Source organism: Lycorma delicatula, chromosome 5 (assembly GCF_047948215.1).
Source record: "Lycorma delicatula isolate Av1 chromosome 5, ASM4794821v1, whole genome shotgun sequence".
Classification (NCBI taxonomy): domain Eukaryota; kingdom Metazoa; phylum Arthropoda; class Insecta; order Hemiptera; family Fulgoridae; genus Lycorma; species Lycorma delicatula.
The window spans coordinates 127,402,753-127,425,165 of NC_134459.1; the positions used below are offsets into that span (position 1 = coordinate 127,402,753).

Sequence of the window (22,413 nt, forward strand, 5' to 3'; positions counted from 1 at the left end):
ATTCTATATTTCGTATTCAAAAAAGTAAATATGCAGTTAGCTAACACCAACCTCATCTCAGAGGCACTGGAATTATTTCCCTCCAAAAGCTGATAACTGGTGTTTTGTGATCTATTCTTTCACTTCTAGCCGAAGAAGATTTCAATTATGGAAGGTTTTGATGATCCTGGTATATTTTTTTCTGATAATTTCGGAGGAGATGATGGTCAGAGCGATGTACATATTAATTTGCAGAGTGTAAAAAAGAAATTCAAAGATTTTCTCAGGCAATTTCACGAAGGAAATTTCAATTACAAGTATAGGTAATCTGTGTGCACTTTATTACGTTTAGCAGTAATTAAATATTTAAAACACAAGTTAAGAGTGATTAATTAGTGTTGTATCATTTTTAATTTCTTGACAATTTGTAACAATAGAATTTCCCAAGAAACGTTATGGAAGTAATAACAGTGGTTACTGATTCGATTTAGAATAATGTATACTTTATTCAGGGCATTTAAATTTTATAATTGTTAAAAAGATAGACTAGAGTTGCTTCATTATAAAACAGTAGAATTTTATTTATAATGAATTTTTTGAGTTGCTAAACTGAAGCATTGTCTGTATCATTTTTTACTTGGGTTAATACATTTTTTAATGGAAAAACTTACTGATTCAGTACACGTAGTAAGCTGCTGGTCTGTCCTACTGTCTTGGCAAACCAGTTCATTGAACGCAATATTTTCTTTTTAATCTCACTATCCATGTGTGGAGAAAATGTATTGTGAAATCTGAAATCTATAAAAAAAAGATGGTGACCAGCAATCTAATTGCTGTCAATGCTTGCCAAATTATATAAAACTTAATCTGTTGTGGTTAACCAAACCAAATTTGTTCTATAGTAATGGTATTTTTTTTTCCGTATAATACAGACAATAGAGTAGTGACTAAACCAACTTTTTGTCAAGAAGTACAGTAAAAAATAAATGCAAATTTCTGTTTTGAACAAACTGGGTATACAGTCTAACTTACAGTGAACTAGTAGTAAGTACATCATTGTAACGTTGTGGTATGTAACTTGTTCATTGTTAGTCAACATTTGCCAATTATAAAGTAGAAACAAATCACAAATATGCCAGCAGTATTAACTACAACCTTTGTGTTCTTCACATTCCCATAAAAGACTCATCCCAACGTGAAAATTGCAGAATTCACAACATTTATATATTAAGTGAATGTATATATAATTTAAATCTTATGTTTATATTTCATGATTTGTGGTTTTATCAAACCCAAATTTAGTTTTAAGCAGATGGATATGAATGCATTAAAAATTTCTGGTGAAATAGGTTTTTTTTGTTTCTATTACAATTAAATATATATTCTCATAGTTAAAGTTTGCAACAACACTCATAATAATGAAATATTTCTGTACACTTTAGCATTGTATTATTAGTACTATATCTAGGCTTGCCATAGTTTTACCCCAAACTTGGATGCCTTACGACAAGAGGGGGAAATGAAGGTAAAAAAGTGATTTTTGAGACTATGTTTATTAGTGGTTACTAATTTTCATTTATTATACTGTTTACGTATATTTTTTAACATCAAAAAATATGATTATCTTTACTCTACTTATCTAAGTGATTTCTTCTTCTTTCATCTTTGATCTTCTCTTTAATACATTGAAACCATTCATACTTTCTGGCGACAAAACATTTGTGAGAAATTGCTTGTTATTTTTTTTTTGTTTTCGTAAAAAGTTACTATTGGATTCAAAGTTAATTTTTAGGTGCATTTCAAGAAGATGCCCGCAGAAGAAAGGTGATTTGTAGTTAGTAGATAGATGGTGCCACTGAAAGGAGAAAATAAATTAAAATTATAATCTAACTTTATATAAAAATAAATATAATCTAACCAAACTTAATCTACACTTGCTTCGCTCGCTAAACTTGACTAGCAAGTGTAGGTTAAGTTTGGTTAGATTATATTTATGCTTTTAGATTTATTTATTATATAAGTCTATATATCGAAGACAAAAGCATAAAACAGTTTACCACCAAGAGTACAGAATTTAGTAATCCTTCTTACCTTAAGCTTATTGTTATTTCATAAAAGTGCTTTTAAGGGTTTCTCTCATCAGTTGAAAACGTTTTCTTTTTAAAAAAAAGTCACACATTAAACTTAAAATGTTAAAATTGTAAACATATAAAAATATGTAGTCATAAAAATTAAGAAAAGTTTTTATGTGACTTGCCACACATACATTACTGTGGCTAGCTTATTTTAATTTTTACAACTACATATTTTTATATGTTTACAACTTTAATGTTTTTAAGTTTAATGTGTGATTATTTAAAAAGAAAAAGTTTTATTAACTGATAATGAGGGAACCCTCGAAAGCGCTTTTATGAAATAACAATAAGCATAAGGTAAGAAGCATTATTGAATTCTGTATTCTTGGTGGTGAACTGTTTTATACTTTTGTGTTTGACATAAATAGTACTGACGGGAAAATGGACAAATACAATAACAAAAGAATTAATTTAAATATAAATCTTTTTATATACATATATATTTAGTTACTTCATAAATTTATTATATAAAGTTAGATTATAATTTTAATTTATTTATTTTCTCCTTTCAGTGGTGCCATCCAAAAAATAACTGACTAACTACAGCAACTAACTGACTAAATGCAGATCGTCGTCTGACTAAATGCGGGCATCTTCTTGAAAAGTACCAATTTTTATATTTAACTTTATATTTTTTTATTTAAATTTTATGTTTAAGCAACAGGGACTCTCAGATCATGTTCAGGTCTCCACATATGTTTCATTGTAGAAAACATCCATTCCATGACTGTTGAAGACCTAGGATGTTACAAATTCGACAACTTATTAAATTTTCTACTTTTACACCAGTTTTTTTGGCATATTTCATACATGTGAACCCATTTCTCGTCCGTTTGCATCTTGACCCATTCATCCCAATCTCCTGATTTTACACCGTTAATCATTTGATTTGATTAATTAATGCCATTTCATCAAATATAGTGTGTACATTTACAGCTCCAATAGCAAAATTGTGTATATGAGAAGGCTCTCTTTTAATTTGTATCACGTGATTTGGTTGTTGATGAGGAACCATTTAAATTTGATAGAATCAATTGTTATTTTGTTACATTATTGTAATGCCATCAAGTGAAAACTTGAGACTTTTGTCAAAATTAATTTACAGTATCATCAATTTTTAAGCCCCCCCTTTTAGTAGTACCTGTTTGCTTAAAAATTGTAAAAACATGGATTGTCCGTTTTTTAGTTTTGTTGTAATGCCCACATAGATTATAGCTACTTCAGTGGCACTCTTTTTATTGGATTTAATTTTAAGTATAGCATCTTGAAATATTGTTAAAAGTACCATGAACAAACAGCAAATACACTTTGAACAAAGAGTTATCAAAAAAATCTTGTATTATTGCAGGACATTTTGGTTGCTTATTAAAGAATAGATGCAACTTCTTGAAAATATCTAATATCTGCTGAACGGTGGGTTCTAAGCTTGGAAAACGAGTTTTTCCTTGTAGCATAAGTTTTTTGTATCGACATTCACAAAAATTTTTCAACTTAGTGTTTCAAACCGTGTATATATATATATTTTTTTAATTTTTAGTCACAGCCTCAGCATCAATCAGCATATGTCAGTGGAATGATGTACAGAATTGTGCATGATATGTGCATTACATCCAATACTAATGAGTGATCAATTTAGGTCTCTCTCTTTTTTCTGTTTAGCCTCTAGAACCACCGTAAGGTAATACCTAAGAGGATGATATGTATGAACGCAAATTAAGTATAATGTTTTACAGTTTCAAGCCGATCATTCCCGAGATATGTGGTTAATTGAAACACAACACCGGTATCCACGTTCTAGTATTCAAATCCATATAAAAGTAACTGCCTTTACTAGGAATCTAGAATCTTAGAACACTCAACTTCAAAATCAGTTGATTTGTGGTGTCAAGTTAACCACTAACCCAGCCCGGTGGGCTTATCAATTTAGCTCTGCCCCAATTTTTCTAATCACATTATTTTTCTCATATTTCTCAACTCCCTCAAAATTTGTGTGCGTATTGTCTGCAGACAGGCACATTTTTAACAAATCTGTTATTTCTTTAATAATTTCCGATGTTCACCAGGAACCTCTTAAAAGTGAATCATTTTTGTTTTATACCTTGGGCTGTTACATAGTATTGAGCAAAACTGAGCACTAATTTTAAGTTTTTCCTATTAAATGCGACAAAAATAATGGCCACAAAATTGGTTTTGCCCAGCTGTTTCAATACAGATTAAAAACAAAGGGTCCAATGACGTGAACAGTAACTGCCTCCATTTTAAGGCATCTTACTTGAAATTTAGAATTTGTAAACTTTTTAATTAATTTAGGCAAGCAGTCAAATTAAAGCTCAAATCGTGCATTACAGAATGAAAGAAAAACATGGCTTCCTTGGCTGCACATTGCAAATCAGAACAATCAGGCTCTGTTTCCTAAAAAATCGTTGCTGTGGTAGATGTTTGTTTGGTAAATGCACAGGTTTTATTCTTTTCTGTTTTAATATGGGCTTCCACATCTCCATGGCCTTTATTTTTCTCAGAAAAAGGTGTATTGTAAATTTCAAGGATCACTCAGAATTTTGAAATGCAATCTCTTTAAGAAGGGGAATTCAGTCTGTAATTTCTCAGAAAATGTGCACTTTCAGTTTAGCAAGTTAAATATTATTCACAGTTGGCATTAATGGTAAAATTAATATGTTAAGCTTACTTATGTGTTAAAATTGTTTATGGTATTTATACATTTCTCTTACCAAATATTATCCACTTTCAGCAGTAATTGTAACAAATGAATAACAGTACACAATCCTCTCCATCAGCAATTCACAAACTAAACAACTTATTGAGATAACACAGGAAGCCAGCAAGTTGTTACAACACCATGCCCCCTCACTTAAAACTTGCTTCCACTGCAAACCCCTCTCCACTCCAAATGAATGTTGAGGCAGCAAAACACGTTTTGAAAGAGCTGTTATTAGTAAACGTAGTTTTGTTGTCACTGCAAACAACACTTGTAAGCTGGCCAGACATTATTTTTCATTAATATCTGTGTTTTTTTTACTTAATTTTTACAACACATGGACATTTCTGAACTCTGAAAAATCAAATTACCTCAAACAAATTTTGAAGCATTTCTCAGTGCCTCAAAATCTGGATGGTCCAAGCAAAATCAAGAACTATGGCAGGACTATACCCTACAGTTTAAATTTTCGGCATGATCAATAAAATCTTCTTTTTTTGCCATGTACATTTACAACATAAATCAATCCAGCTATAGTGCAGTCGAAGTGGACTAAAATTAATTTTTAACCATACATTTGTTTTTAGTTAATAGCTTAGCTCTAGTTAATTTTGTAGCAAACAAGATTTTTTCTGCTCTTAGCTGTGGTTGATTTTTTATTGTTAAATAACATTTTTTATTTAAAAAGTTCAGGGATTTTATTGATATTATATCATTTTTTCTTATTTTTTGGTATCTGTTTGAAAATCGTTTCAGTGTTGTAGTGGATATAAAGTGCAAAACATTTGTGAATTTGTTAAAAACTTATTAATCTAGGACTTAAATGATTTCATTAAAAATACAATAATAACTTCAAAAGTCTGTAATGTATTGGCATGCTTTTTATTTATTTATTTTTTAAGGGATATGCTAAAGCGTCAGTATAATCTAGGACAGTATTGGATTCAGATCAGTATTGAAGATTTAGCAAGTTTTGATGAAACATTAGCAGACAAATTGTATAAGCAGCCTTCTGAGCATCTTCCTGTTGTAAGTGTAATTATTACATTCTTTTATCATTTAATTCTATTGCTTAGTATTCTTCAGTATTCTATTTGAAAATTTATTATATAATTAAAAGATTTCCTTACAAATATTACTTTTACTTGTAAAATCTCTTAGCTATTATTATTTGAAATTTTAACAGATACAAAAAAATAGAAATTGACTAATTGACTATTTCTTAAAAGAATTTAGTTATCGAGGAATTCTGTTGTTTTAAAGTAAAACATTATGCTGAACTACTTGTCAAAATGTAATAATATTCATTCTCAAAAATGTAATAAACGAATACAAATTCATTTTTAAATTACACGGAAATTAAAGTTGACATCATTTGTCCTCAGCAACTGTGTGCCAATAAATGCACTGTGAAGGAGTTATATAATTAGTTCTGAAAGGCCCCTGGAAGACCAGTTTGTAATACGAAAGCAGATTGCTAATTTTTAGTAATTAAAAAAAAGTGTTTGTGCCCAAACATTTTATTAGGTTCATAATTACCTTAGTACAATAAGACCTTTATTATGTGTACCATGTTCCATGGTAGGTACATAAGGTAATTGATTTTACTATTTCAATTACAGTACGGCATACAAGTGATATAAACTTCTTACATTATAATAGTTTATTTACATCATAAATTTCTTGCTAAAAATATTTTGATTTAATTTATTACTTCAAATTGCAATTGATGTTACCCTCCTTAATAGCCAAAATTTACCATTTAATCTGAATCTGTTGAAAAATTTATTTGCATTCTTGATAATCTGACAATATTGCAGTTTGAGGAAGCAGCAAGAGATGTAGCGGATGAAGTGACTGCACCAAGACCTGAGGGAGAGGATCATGTTGAAGATATTCAAGTGTTACTATCGTCTGATTCATTTTCATCAAATCTAAGAGATTTGAAGGTAACTTTAATGGTGATTTTTTTTTTATAACAAGTATTCAACATGATATTTTTTTCCTTTTAACTTATCTAACAGATTTTTCAGTTAGTATGTTCTAGTAGGGAGCAATCTTTATGCACTAAAATATCTTATAATAGAAAATAAGTTTATTGCAGTATATTCTTTAGGAGAGTAGTTTATTCTAGTAGGAGATTAAAGTGAATGCAAAAAAGCTTGTGGGTGTTAAGGTTCAATCAAACATCCACAATTATATGTGGTGTTATTATTCCAATCCAGTATTTCATGTTATTACTTTTTTTTTACATTTGTTCTTCCAGTAATTATTTTTAACTAAACTGTGATAACATGTTAATTTGTAGTGATAAAATATTTTGTTTGCTTCTCTTATGTGTAGTGCAGTCATAATTTTTCAGTAGATCTCCTGACAGTCTTCTGTTAAACTATATTGTCATTATAATCCAGTCAAGCATACTGATTAAGTTTCTTTTTACAACTACAACTGTGCTATAATTTATTCTAATTATAATCAATTAAAACTAATTCATTTACAACATATTAAGTGTTGATATTTTGTGTTTGCATCATTTGTTCTCATCTACTTCGTACTGTTATTGCTTCATTGTGTGTAGTAACTGTCTATTTTGGCTATTGTACTATGAGGTGTTTTACTACAGAATTTCATGTGTTTTATACTTATTAAATAAGTATTAAGAAGGAACAAAATAATTTTGTAATTTTATGAATAAATTATATAAAATGATCATTTTTCCCAACCAACATTTTGGTTGGGAAATTACCCTATGTAGAAATTGTTCTCTCTAAAGTATCTTGTTGGTAAAATTGAGAGTAAGTAGAAGGATCTGGATGCTTACAAACAAAAAAAATGAAGGGGGGATGCTGCTCAGGACAGAAAAAAAATTATGGATTCTGTAAAATTACATTGAAAAATAGATTCAGTGAAAAAGAAAAAGTAATGTGATTGAATTGTCGCAGACTCAAGTAGTTTTAAAATAAATCTGCTAGAGTAACTTTTAAATAAATTTTCTATGAATTTACTTTAGTAGCAGTGATGTAATATTCCTAAAAATAGGAACACTGGTTCCAGTGCATTAACCTTCATATGAACTCTTCTGTTAATTATTACCTTTACATATCTTGTAAAGGATTCTTTTTAAAGTGAATTTTGAAATTGCATAACTTTTTTAATAGCAACTTAATTTTACATTGTGAAACTTCATGAAAAATTACGCAAATCTCATATGGTAATTTTTTCGGGTTATATTGCAGTCATTTGTTACTGCAAAAGCAAGCATTTTTAATTAATTATAAAAATAATAATAGTACCTGAGTAAAATCTGAAAAGTGATGCTCTTCTCTTCACAAATGCAGCCTGAAACTGGTTATTGTGGCAAAAAAAAGAAAAATAAACTGATTTGACAAGCATACAATTAAACAGCAGATAGCATCAGCTAGCTGCTTGCCACTCACACATGCGCACTGAAATCATTACATCATAGTAAATCAGTATTTAGTCAGCATTCAGTGTATTCTGTTGCCTAATTACTGAATGTTAAGTAGATTTTGACCTTTAATGTAATTTATGTGTGATATGATATTTTATTTATTTTGTACATTGAGAATTAATTTATAAATTACATTCAAATTTAAGAGTATATTTTAAAGGGAGGAATGTAGCGTATGCACACATCCTGACATTACTCCACTATTTGGTAATAAATGTTTTCCTAATCCAGCTTTTCATTTTATTACCATCACATAAGTAGTTTGATAAGTTACCTTATTTTGTAGTTTATTCATCTACTTTATGTTTTTAAAAATTAATAGCAGTAGGGCCACTAAACTTTTTTTATACTAAAACTGAGATATCAGTTATGCAGTTGATAGTTGTAGTTAATTATCAGATTTTTATAATTGAATTGCAGAGGAAGAATTCTCCATTTGACCATTTATGTTTGTTGCAGCTTGGTAACTTGTACTTTTTATGTTAGTATGTGGAACAAATTTAATTGTATAATCTGTTAGATTATATAGTCTAGCTTGTAAATCTGCTTGATCATAGATGAAAGTTGTAAAATTTATTTATATGTATACCAAGTTGTGTGTGCATGCATGCTTATATATTGTATTGAAGCCCGGGAAGCTGGGGGATGGGAAGGTAGCGTCTGTGCCCAGCAGCTTCCTCTGTGAGTTGGTCAGGCTTGCTGCTCCAGCTGTAATGATGTTATTTGCCAGGAGGTCCCATGTTGGGCCAGCTAGGGAACTTCTTCATTCTTTTATTAACTTCTCCACATGATGGTTGCTGTGAACAAATAATCCTTGCTGTGTCGTTTGGCTCTTTATAGGCACCTGCAAATGGTTGGAGAGTTGTGTGGTTAGCTGGCTTGGTGGGTAATGATGCTTGTGCAGGCGCATGTTGGTATACTGTTTTCCCACTGACATCTGAATGACTAGTATCGCACTTGCCAATATCAAGCTTGGCATGTCCATGTGGCAACAATATAAACATTACCCAATATAGTTAGTTCAATTAAATACAAACAGCATGACCAAACATTTTTCTGTATCCCTTGTTATTAGGATGATTTAGTAGTTTTCTCTTTAAATAAAAATTCTTCGCTGAGTTTTTATGGATGTTTCTATGCTCCTGAAAAATGTAAAATTAGTTTAAGATAGTCAAAATTTTAAGATCTTTTTTAACTTGATCTTTTTTATCTATTTTTCTGTTATTTAGGATTAATCACTTTATTTGTAGATAGTGACTAATCTTTCAACTGGTAATGAATTTCAATATAGTTGCATTTTGCCCATAGAAAATGAGTTGTGTAGACTTCTGATTTGTATGTTACTTGGCACTGATGAAACATGTTTACACCTAATGGAATTAACCATTGGTACCATGTGTAAAGCATTATTACAACTGATGAAATATGGTAACATTCATCAAAATACCTCTTAAAATAAAAAATCTGGACAAAAACACTACTAACTTTTTACGCCCCTTGTAAATAATTAATTGAAACAAAATAAAAAATTAAATGCATTGAAGCAGATATAGTAATTAATACAGTAAGTAAAGCAGTAAGAATATATAGATTAATTATTAATAAAATATTTTAAATAATTTTTTCTCCCTTTTTTTTAAGTATTTTCACAGTGGTATGTAGCAAAATTAGGTGAGAAGATGCATGTTTAATTGATTTTTTTTTTTCTTAAATGTAGAGAGATAATGATGAAATTCTTTCTTCAGTCCCAAGTTAAATCTGTGTATAATTATCATATATTAAGTCATATTTCATGTATTTTTTTCTTTTATCAACCACCATTTTTCAAATATTATTTGTTCATTTATTAATGTCCACTGATCTATAAACATATTACTGTAAATAAGGCATAACTTCCAATTGCCTAAATGTGGTACACTATGATTTGAAGATATCTAATCATGTTATTCCTTTTTTTTTTTTAGTCAGATACAGTTTCTCACCTGATAAAAATACCTGGCATTGTAGTTTCGGCAACTGGTGTAAGAGCCAAAGCAACAAAAATAGCAATTCAGTGTCGTTCGTGTAGGACAGTAATTCCTGATCTTGCAGTACGACCTGGACTTGATGGTTACATTCTTCCAAGAAAATGTAACACGTAAGTTTTTATATTTGTAAAAAAATTATATTTGATTCCATGATGTGGATTTTTTAAAAATAGCAACTTGATTATATAATTGTAATTCTGAATAATTTTGTATTCATATTAATTTATAGTTAATTATATAATACTTTTGGTCAGGTGATTTTAGAGTAATTAACTCAGCGTCAAATAATGGGCAGGCAGGAGTAGGTTTCGTGATGAACAAGAAGATAGGGAGGAGAGTGGAGTATTTCAAAACGCATAGCGATAGAATCATTGTAATAAGGATAAAATCAAAACCTAAACCGACAACGATTGTTATATGCCTACAAGCGCCCATGATGATGATGAGGTAGAGTGTGTATACGAAGAGATTGATGATGCAATTAAACACGTAAAAGGAGATGAAAATTTAATAATAGTTGGAGATTGGAATGCAAGCATTGGAGAAGGCAAGGAAGGAAATATGGTGGGTGAATACGGGCTGGGCAAAAGGAATGAAAGAGGGGACCGACTTATAGAGTTTTGCACGAAGTATAATTTAGTAATTGCCAACACCCAATTTAAAAATCATAATAGAAGAATATACACTTGGAAAAAGCCAGGCGATACTGCAAGGTATCAGATAGATTATATCATGGTTAAGCAAAGATTTAGAAATCAACTCGTTGACTGCAAAACTTACCCTGGAGCAGACATTGATAGCTACCATAATTTGGTGATAATGAAATGTAGATTGGGGTTTAAAAACCTGAAGAAAAGGTGTCAGATGAATCGGTGGAATTTAGAGAAGCTTGAGGAAGAGGAGGTAAAGAAGATTTTTGAGGAGGACATCGCAAGAGGTCTGAGTAAAAAAGATAAGGTAGAAAATGTAGAAGAAGAATGGGAGAATGTTAAAAAGGAAATTCTTAAATCAGCAGAAGCAAACTTAGGCGGAATAAAGAGAACTGGTAGAAAACCTTGGGTTTCAGACGATATATTGCAGCTGATGGATGAACGTAGAAAATATAAGAATGCTAGTGATGAAGAAAGTAAAAGGAACTATCGGCAATTAAGAAATGCTATAAACAGGAAGTGCAAACTGGCGAAAGAAGAGTGGATTAAAGAAAAGTGTTCAGAAGTGGAAAGAGAAATGAACATTGGTAAAATAGACGGAGCATACAGGAAAGTTAAGGAAAATTTTGGGGTACATAAATTAAAATGTAATAATGTGTTAAACAAAGATGGTACACCAATATATAATACGAAAGGTAAAGTCGATAGATGGGTGGAATATATTGAAGAGTTATACGGAGGAAATGAATTAGAAAATGGTGTTATAGAGGAAGAAGAGGAAGTTGAGGAGGATGAAATGGGAGAAACAATACTGAGATCTGAATTTAAGAGAGCATTAAAAGATTTAAATGGCAGAAAGGCTCCTGGAATAGACGGAATACCTGTAGAATTACTGCGCAGTGCAGGTGAGGAAGCGATTGATAGATTATACAAACTGGTGTGTAATATTTATGAAAATGGGGAATTTCCATCAGACTTCAAAAAAAGTGTTATAGTTATGATACCAAAGAAAGCAGGGGCAGATAAATGTGAAGAATACAGAACAATTAGTTTAACTAGTCATGCATCAAAAATCTTAACTAGAATTTTATACAGAAGAATTGAGAGGAGAGTGGAAGAAGTGTTAGGAGAAGACCAATTTGGTTTCAGGAAAAGTATAGGGACAAGGGAAGCAATTTTATGCCTCAGATTAATAGTAGAAGGAAGATTAAAGAAAAACAAACCAACATACTTGGCGTTTATAGACCTAGAAAAGGCTTTCGATAACGTAGACTGGAATAAAATGTTCAGCATTTAAAAAAAATTAGGGTTCAAATACAGAGATAGAAGAACAATTGCTAACATGTACAGGAACCAAACAGCAACAATAACAATTGAAGAACATAAGAAAGAAGCCCTAATAAGAAAGGGAGTCCGACAAGGATGTTCCCTATCGCCGTTACTTTTTAATCTTTACATGGAACTAGCAGTTAATGATGTTAAAGAACAATTTAGATTCGGAGTAACAGTACAAGGTGAAAAGATAAAGATGCTACGATTTGCTGATGATATAGTAATTCTAGCCGAGAGTAAAAAGGATTTAGAAGAAACAATGAACGGCATAGATGAAGTCCTACGCAAAAACTATCGCATGAAAATAAACAAGAACAAAACAAAAGTAATGAAATGTAGTAGAAATAACAAAGATGGACCACTGAATGTGAAAATAGGAGGAGAAAAGATTATGGAGGTAGAAGAATTTTGTTATTTGGGAAGTAAAATTACTAAAGATGGACGAAGCAGGAGCGATATAAAATGCCGAATAGCACAAGCTAAACGAGCCTTCAGTAAGAAATATAATTTGTTTACATCAAAAATGAATTTAAATGTCAGGAAAAGATTTTTGAAAGTGTATGTTTGGAGTGTCGCTTTATATGGAAGTGAAACTTGGACAATCGGAGTATCTCAGAAGAAAAGATTAGAAGCTTTTGAAATGTGGTGCTATAGGAGAATGTTAAAAATCAGATGGGTGGATAAAGTGACAAATGAAGAGGTATTGCGGCAAATAGATGAAGAAAGAAGCATTTGGAAAAATATAGTTAAAAGAAGAGACAGACTTATAGGCCACATACTAAGGCATCCTGGAATAGTCGCTTTAATATTGGAAGGACAGGTAGAAGGGAAAAATTGTGTAGGCAGGCCACGTTTGGAGTATGTAAAACAAATTGTTGGGGATGTAGGATGTAGAGAGTATACTGAAATGAAACGACTAGCACTAGATAGGGGATCTTGGAGAGCTGCATCAAACCAGTCAAATGACTGAAGACAAAAAAAAAAAAAAAAAATATAATACAAAACTTATTCAGCCTCCACAAAGTACAGAATTAAAGAGCATTCTTACCTTCATTTTTTTCACATTAAAGCGCTTTCCAGCATAAGCCCGTCTTCAGTAATGTTTATTATTATTTTTTATTAAAATTTTACACATTAGATAACATGATACATTAAAATTTATAGAACAAATTTGTTCAGTCATTAAATTTTTTTTTTTTTTTTAATTTAAAACGTTATATAATAAAATTTCCTTTAACATGCTGTCTATTAATACAATACTATACCTTCTTTAACACGCGGTCAAAATGTTAATATAGTACTGTACACTGTTTTTTTATTGACTGAACAAATTTGTTCTATAAATTTTATGTTATGTTATTTAATATGTAAATGTAAAAAAGTAAAATTTTAATTTAAAAAAAAGCCCATTACTGAAGACGTGGGCTTATGCCCGATAGCGCTTTAATGTGAAAAAAAAGTAAGGTAAAAATGTTCTTTAATAATTTACTTTGTGGAGTAGCTGAATAAATTTTATATTATATAGTTAACTAGATTTTACGTAAAGAGGAGATATGGACTACAAAAAATTTAATTTAAATAACTTAATTAGTATATATATATATATATATATATGTGTGTACAATAAAATGTTAAAAAATATATAAATATATTTATTTTCGTTAGGGAGCAAGCTGGTCGACCAAAATGTCCTTTGGATCCATACTTCATAGTACCTGATAAATGTTCCTGTGTTGATTTTCAACTTTTAAAGCTACAAGAACTCACAGATTCTGTACCTCAAGGGGAGATGCCTAGACATGTTCAACTTTATATGGATCGGTAAGATAGTTTTGTTTATAAAACTGATTGTGTGGGTCTACATTAATTTGCCTATGATAGATCGGTAAATAACTGCATCTGAGAATGATAATTATGCCTCTATAAAGCTGAATAAAATTAAAAAGTCTTCCTTGGAAGCCATAAATGACAAGTATAGTTTACTGTAGCTATATTTTCTTCAATTACAAATGTAGTTCTGAAGCAAATTTTATTTTTTGTAAAAATTATTTTCTTAATATCAGTATGTTAAATTTAAAGCTTTTGTTGAAAGATTGTTTACAGTTTTAATGTAAGCATTAGATACAGGAATATTAAAATAACTTAGTTTGTTACATTATTATCAGTCACTAAAAAATTGTATGTGTGTGTGTATATATATATATTTAAAATAATACAAGGGGCAAACTGTGAATAGATTTGGATTTTGGAAAGTTTGCAGAGGCTTAACTTTACCTGATAAGCATCTTGATCACTGGTTTGTATGACACCTGAGATGGAAAACAAGACACTACAATTTGAAAACAAGACGATTTCAGTGCACTAATAAACATGTTGCTGTGCTTCTAGAAGGTGTACAAACAGAGGCAGGAAAGCAGCTTATTTAATTACTGTGATATTTATCCAAGGAAGGTATAAAGGTTTATAAAAGGAGGAGGATAGTGGAACGGAAATGAAACTATGGATAAATTGTGTAAAATTATATGATAATGATAGTTACTCCTTGTTTATTAGTAATGGTAATAATTAACATTGAATAGAATATAAATCATTGAATGTTTGGAAATTAACTTTTGAATCAATGTTGGAAGGAGTTAAATTTTCAGAAAGTTTCTATTTCAAATCAAGTTGTTTTGTATTATATTTAACTCATCCAAGCACACAGGCAAAAGTGTAGCTTCACATATATATAAATAATTTTTGACACACCCATTTTGTGAAGCAATAGACATTCTCCTAACGTCATGTGTTCAATTATGTACCAATCTGATATGTTTTTTTTTTAGACTAATTTTTTCCATATAAAAGATAGTTTTGTTTTGTTTAATATTTTAAGAGAAAGTTCGAGTAGCTAACTTTAGCAGGAACAAAACAAATATTCATTGCTAGGATTAATTTAAACAATTTCACAATGCTTGTTAAAACATTTTTCAAAATGTATTTAAAGTGTAATGTACTCTTATGCACAAACAAATTTTGTTATCTAACTCCAGAGTTCATTTTATACAGTTTGAATAGTAGATTTGATTAATCATGGTATGGTTTGATCTTCCTGGGGAATATAGTATTAACCCACCGGCTTGGTCTAGTGGTGAACGTGTCTTCCCAATTCAGCTGATTTGGAAGTCGAGAGTTCCAGCGTTCAAGTCCTAGTAAAGTCAGTTATTTTTACACGGATTTGAATACTAGATCTTGGATACCGGTGTTCTTTGGTGGTTGGGTTTCAATTAGCCACACATCTCAAGAATGGTCGAACTGAGACTGTACAAGACTACACTTCATTTACACTCCTACATATCCTCATTCATCTTCTGAAGTATTATCTGAAAGGTAATTAATTACCGGAGGCTAAACAAAGAAAGAAAGAAAGGGGAATATAGTATTAAAACTCATTTTAATAATAAGCTACTAACATTTGATAAAGAACATGCAAATTGAAATTATGTTGAAGAATTAATGACTATTTCAAGGTAAATTAAATTTATGAAGAAAAAACAGAAAACGAACAAGATTATGATAAAATATAGGGCCAAATCCATTACCCTTATTTGTCTTAAAATTTGTCCAGAACTACATTCTGCCTGATGTTTAGAACTTTCACTGAAATTTTAATATCTGATATATAAATACAATTATATGAATATTTTTTTCTTTCATGAAAAATTTTGTCAAGAATTTATCTTCTAATGTTAAAATACTTCTAGTAAGAAATTTTCCTTATAGTTGATAGAAGATGACTTCAAAATGCCAAAATTTTTCATTTGGTACAGCTAGTTCATATTTTTTTGTTATTCATTATTATTATTATTATTATTTCATTTTTAGGTATTTATGTGATCGTATTGTTCCTGGAAATAGAGTTATCATAATAGGAATTTATTGTATAAAGAAGGTTACTAAGTCAAAGGTAAGATTTTTTTTATCATTAGTCAGTTCTTGATTGGTTTGTTCAGTTAACCTCAATTATCTGCTTCATCTATTCTAATCTTTGTATTTCCTTATAAGTTTTTGTGTACTATTTCCTCATACCAGATTAACTGCATGCTTATGCTTCAATGTATAGGTGATACTAGTTTAATTCCTAAAACTGTTTGTGATAACTAGAGCATGTTTTTATGAAAGCTTGGATTTGTGCTACATTATGATTTTGATCATTGTCCTTTCTTTGTAATCTTAATACCTAAATAGTAAAATTTTTCAACTTGAATATTATGTTCTACTTTCTTAATATTTAAGTCACTACTAAATTTTTTACTATATTTCAATATTTCTAAATATTAAATTAACAGTTATTAATTATAATGTTAATATTTTATTATTACTTTTTTTTAAACTGAATTGGTTTCAGTATTCTTATTATTTGTATTTGTTCTATTTAGAGTTCAGGAAGAGGAAAAGAAAGATCAATTATTGGTGTTAGAGCACCATACCTTAGAGTTGTTGGTGTTAAAGTTGAAGCTGGTGGTATAAATTCTGGATCATCGCTTATTACTGCAACTGATGAAGATTTATTTAGACGTCTTGCAGCTTCGCCAAATATTTATGAAAAAGTAGCAAAGTCTATTGCACCTAGTATTTATGGATCTGTTGATATAAAAAAGGCAATTGCGTGCCTGCTTTTTGGAGGTAGTTATTAATTTGATAACTTGTGATTTTAGTATTTTTCAGTAAATTTGTAAAATTAACTGCCTTGTTTCCTTCCAGTATTACTACAAAAGATAAAATTTCAAGACAATGAAAATTCTCTGCTATTTGTAGGTTTAAATGAACAGTAAAAATTACACTAATTGTTAACCTAGAAAATAAAAAGTATCAAAAAATTGATACTGTAGGTTAGCTGTAATGCAGTCTCATGATATTCAGCAGCAAAACATGCTGCTGCTCTAGGCGTTTCTGGTAGAAGTATAAGAATTCTCTGTGATGACCTTCTGTTTCACTCCTACCCCTAAAATGCCTATCATGTCATCATTTTTCTTTCAAGTGATATGGCACATTTTCACCTCTCTGGATGTGTTAATCAACAGAATTACCATTAGGTTTCTGGGATGGCTATAACCCAAGAGAACTTCTTCAGCAACCACTTCACAGTCTATGTTGTAGTGTAGTGTGCAGTTTCAAAATTCAGCATGATAGGCTCATATTTCTTTTGAGGTGTCAATTCGCACAGTAACTATAATGCCTCATTGTTATGTAATGATGTTATGCAACTTTTTGTTACATACACTGTCATTTTAACCCATGGTTTGATGAAAACATTTATTTAGTATATCTCGTCTCAAAAAATATGTTTAATTTTTTTTTATAATGAAAAGGAAAATTATGCTTCAAATTGTGCTTTTATGAGTGTATGAAACATTACACATTTGTTCCAGTAATACCTGAATATATATTTATGGCTTGGCATTTATGCTGAAGGTGTACATTGCATGTGTAAAGAAGTAGCAAGATATTTTCTGTTCAATTTTATTGTTACATGTATATTTCAAAGATTGTTAACAACCTTAGAGGAACAATGAAAATAAATATATGAAAAACTAAAGTAAGTATGTAAATTACCAAGAGGATTTAGAGTTAAAGACAAATGAAGAAAAAATCAAATTATAGATGTTTGGGTACTTTGATGACAGAGGACTGGAAGAGTGCAATGGGAATAAAAGGAAGGATAGCAGAGAAAGTCTTGCACTGAGAAGAGGGAATTACTATGTAGTAAAAGTCTGGACTTATTGTTACGGAAGAAGTTAAGCAAGTGCTATGTATGGGAGAGAAAACATGGATGATGAGGAAGAGAGAGAGAGGGACTGGATTGAGGTTTTTGAGATGGGACATGGAGAAAATAAGATGAATAGATAAAGTGAGCAATAAGAAAGTAACCGATAGGAATAACGAAGAAAGCATTTATGCGAGAAGTATGCAAAAGAAAAGAAAACTAGTTAGGACATGTGTTTTGAAGAAATGAAATCTTGACAACTGCTTTTGGAAGAGTTAGTAGAAGGAGAAAGGAAGTGAGAAAGAAGATGGATTAAGTTAATAGATATGGTGAAAGTTGGAAACTACAAGGGAATGAAAGAGAAGGCTTGGTATAAGTATTATGGGATAAGGGACTTGCCACCAGGCAGAACATCAGTTGATGAGTCAAATAAATGTTGGCAGGAAGTGCTTACATACAGCAGTAGGCTTTAATTATTGAAATCATAACTTGCCTTATCACATTTCGCCCATTAATTTCATAAATTGACATTAAAACTGCTTTAAACTGGTATATACATATTTTATAACTTTTAAATGGCTTGAAGCAATGACTTCTTTTTCTTAACATTAGATAAATTTGAGTGTTTTTTTATTTGATATTTTATCTACTTGTGTAAATTACAGTTAACATAAAAGATTGATGCAGATATTACAATATTTTGTTTGTTGTAATTGAGAAATATATAAGATTTCTTTTTTTTAAGATTTGAGGGGATGATATTGATGAAAAATATTTTTATTAAACAAAGTATTCAAGGCTAGTGCAGTTTTCTTGGTCATGAAGGTACTCAGTATTTTTAGAATGGCTGGGAAATATTCATTAAATTATAAATATTAGCCGAGCTTAACCTCTTTAAAAAATGCAACTTTTGGATTAGAAGCTAGTATGTTTCATTGCACTCTCTTGTGTGGTCAGTTGAAAAGAAAATATGGATTATGCAATAAAAATAACATTTTCCTTATTTAATACTATTAAAGTGTTTCATTTTAAATTTAAAGTTCTGTTAAAACTTTTTAGAAAGAGGTGTTGGTATAAATTCTGTTATCTGGGAAAATCCATTAACTCATGGTTGTTTTTTACTGAAACATTTTCCTATAATGTATGTTAGTTGAGCTTTTAGTACTACATTTTTTATTAGCTACATAATGGTTTTTCATTGAGCAACAGTATTATTACCCACAATGGAACAGATTATTTACGTGTCTGGGGTTAGAGGTTGTGTGTGTGGAACGAAAATGGTATGTGCGTGCATTTGGGGTTAGAGGTTGTGTGTGTGTGTGTGTGTTACCATTTTCCTCAAAGACTATTGGACTGATTTCTGTGCAGTTTTTATACATTACATAGGTATTGCTTCAGAGCAGGTTCTTAGACATGTACAGTTATAGGTCACCATTGTGGCGAGGGGGGGTGGCACTGCAGTAGCTGTGTTTCTCTAAAACAGCTTGGCCGATTTTGATGTGTTTTTTTCATTACATGTAGATATCACTCCAGAGCAGGTTTTTAGATTAGTTTTACTAATCCAAAAAATGTTTAATTTTATCACTTGTTTAGATGTAAACCATTATTACTAAAATATTTATAAAAATAGTTTGACTTTAGAATTCATGTAATTGTGATTTCTGTTTGGAAGTTTGCATATATACTGTTAGTTTTTAAAAATACATCATGATAAAACTTCAAGTTCAGTTATATATTTTGATGCAGGTTCTAGAAAACGTTTACCTGATGGCTTGACAAGACGTGGTGATATTAATGCATTACTCCTTGGTGATCCTGGAACAGCCAAATCTCAGTTACTAAAATTTGTTGAAAAAGTTTCACCTGTTGGAGTGTATACTTCTGGTAAAGGTTCTTCTGCTGCTGGTCTTACAGCTGCTGTTAACCGGGATCCTGTTACTGTAAGTTTTTATTACTATTTTGAAAGTGGTGTCTGTTATTTTTTTTCTGAAAGTATTGTATAGTATTTCATTAATAATGAAAGTATTGCTATCTGTAAAATAAAAAAATCGTCCTGGGTATTTGTATTTATTGATTTTATCAGAACTCTAGTCCAAAAAAAATATACTAAAATCGGAAATTTTATTCAAACTTTTTTAATTTTATATTTTTTTATGATTACATATTTTTATATGTTATAATTTTAATGATTTAAATTTAATGTGTGATATGGAAGAAAAAGTTTAACTGATGATGAGGGAAAACCTCAAAAGTGGTATCAGAAAAAAATAAGCATAAGGTAAGAAGCATAGAATTTTTGTACTTTTGATGGTAAACGGTTTTTATACTTTTGTCCGATATATAAATATGTGTGTGTATGTATGTATATATACATGTGTGTATGTATGTGCGTGCACGTATGCATAGGGTGTCCTGGGAGGGGTTGTACAAACTTAAGGGCATCTTACTCAGGACAAATTCATGAAGACAAATAGTATCTTGCTTCATTTAACCTCAGTTTGCTATTTAGTTTTTTTTTTTCAATAAAAAATTTTTATCTTAAGAACAGATTGAAATATTTTAATGAAATTTGATGTACATATACCCAACAACATCCACAAAACAAGTTTAAAAATTTTATTTTTTGAAAATATTATGATGGCAGCCATCTAAATTTTTTAATCGTCAATAGCTCTATAAATATTTGTTTTATCAAATAAAATTTCCACCTTAAAGTTAAGAAAAACTTCAGATTTACTCAATACAACAATGGTTGCATGTGACAAGCTCTATCTTATAACCAGCAACATCTTATTCATCCCTTTCTGTAAGAGTTGGTCATATCAAAAATTGTTTCAGACAAAAGTTTGAGGTAATGTTTAGAGGACTAACGATCACTTTCAAATTGATACTGTGTCTGTTAAGGGAGCTATGATTTTTTTTGTCTCCATTTTTTCAACCCCCTGGGCCAATGGTTGGTGATATAAAAAAATCTACTTAGATAATTTTTAGGGCCTTATCCATTGAATAGTAGGAACTTTAAATGATTTCAATATTTTACTTAAGGAAGTTATAATATTTTGTTTTTTTTCAAAAAAGCCCTCCCATTTCCACCCCCATGGTCCAATTTTGGTTATTAACAAACTCGACTGATATTTTGGGATGAGTTATTTTTAAGGAACAATTTGGAAATGATTGGCGCAAAATTACAGCAGTTATTGTGTCCACAAGAAAGTGAAATATATATATAAGTTCATATATATATATATATATATATGAACTTTAGAGCTGGTTTTGGGGTCTGGAGGATGTGAAACATGAAGATATGTTGAAATTTTCTGGTAGTCGAATCATGGTACCCATTACAATAGGTAGCTTTCTTATGAAGTCTACTTAAAAGTGGATCATAAAAATTATATAGCCTGCTGATTGTTTTTGTCTATTCCTTCACTAATTGAATTAATGATTTCTATTATTATTATTAATTAATGATTTCTGCTATTATTATTGTTGTTGTCGTCGTCGACGCTGCCGCTGCCACCACCATCATCATTATTAATAGCAGAACAGGCACAAAATTGTGTCTGTTAATCTGTCTGCTCCTTTCTCTTTCTAATTCTTTCTACTTTCGACTTTCCAAACCGTTTTTAACTCATCTAGTCTTTTTATAATATCCATACTTCACGATACATTATGAAAAATTTCATTGTGATTTAGAAAGGAAATAGAAATTTTCTTTATTTTTGTAATCTTCAGCATGTTATTTTCTTTTATTGAGTACTTAAATAATTATTTGTTAGCTTTTGATTCCTCATGTGTTTTGATTACTTATCTACCTTGTATCACTTTTGATTCATAATATTTGATATTTGTCAAACAAACTCTCCATGACTGAATTTTTTTTATTAATCTATTTTGTATTCAGTATTTAGTTTTATATCCCACAATAATTTAAAATAGCAAAATATTTTATAAATAGAAAAACTTGTATTTTTGAGTTATGTATTTAATTGTGAATGATTTCTAATATAAAATTGGAAAAAATTGTGTTGAAAATATTATGGCTTGTGTTTAGTTGTGGGAAAAAATTGTTTAATTAATTTAGCTAGCAATAATTTTTATGGGTACATCATACTAGTTGTGTTACTGTTTAGATTATTGTAAATTTACATTTTTTTTTGGTTATTTGAGAGAGTTTAAATAGATGGATATCTCTTTCTAAACAGAGAAACTATGTAATGGAAGGTGGAGCAATGGTTTTGGCTGATGGAGGTGTTGTCTGTATTGATGAATTTGATAAAATGAGAGAAGATGATAGAGTGGCTATTCATGAAGCAATGGAGCAGCAAACAATCTCAATTGCCAAGGTAAAACTGC

The 22,413-nt window shown here is 30.2% G+C and overlaps 1 protein-coding gene across 1 annotated transcript in view; it reads left to right on the forward strand.

Moving 5' to 3' along the window:
* Positions 1-86: 86 nt before the first annotated feature.
* The window catches only part of Mcm5 (Minichromosome maintenance 5), a 37,232-nt gene continuing 14,905 nt past the window's right edge, over positions 87-22,413 (forward strand). Inside the window, exons 1-9 of the mRNA XM_075367063.1 lie at positions 87-302; positions 5,733-5,859; positions 6,651-6,779; positions 10,267-10,439; positions 13,977-14,132; positions 16,176-16,257; positions 16,730-16,976; positions 19,804-19,997; positions 22,263-22,403. Coding sequence (XP_075223178.1) covers positions 148-302; positions 5,733-5,859; positions 6,651-6,779; positions 10,267-10,439; positions 13,977-14,132; positions 16,176-16,257; positions 16,730-16,976; positions 19,804-19,997; positions 22,263-22,403 — 1,404 coding nt within the window. The 5' untranslated portion in view covers positions 87-147. The remainder of the gene's footprint in view (positions 303-5,732; positions 5,860-6,650; positions 6,780-10,266; positions 10,440-13,976; positions 14,133-16,175; positions 16,258-16,729; positions 16,977-19,803; positions 19,998-22,262; positions 22,404-22,413) is intronic.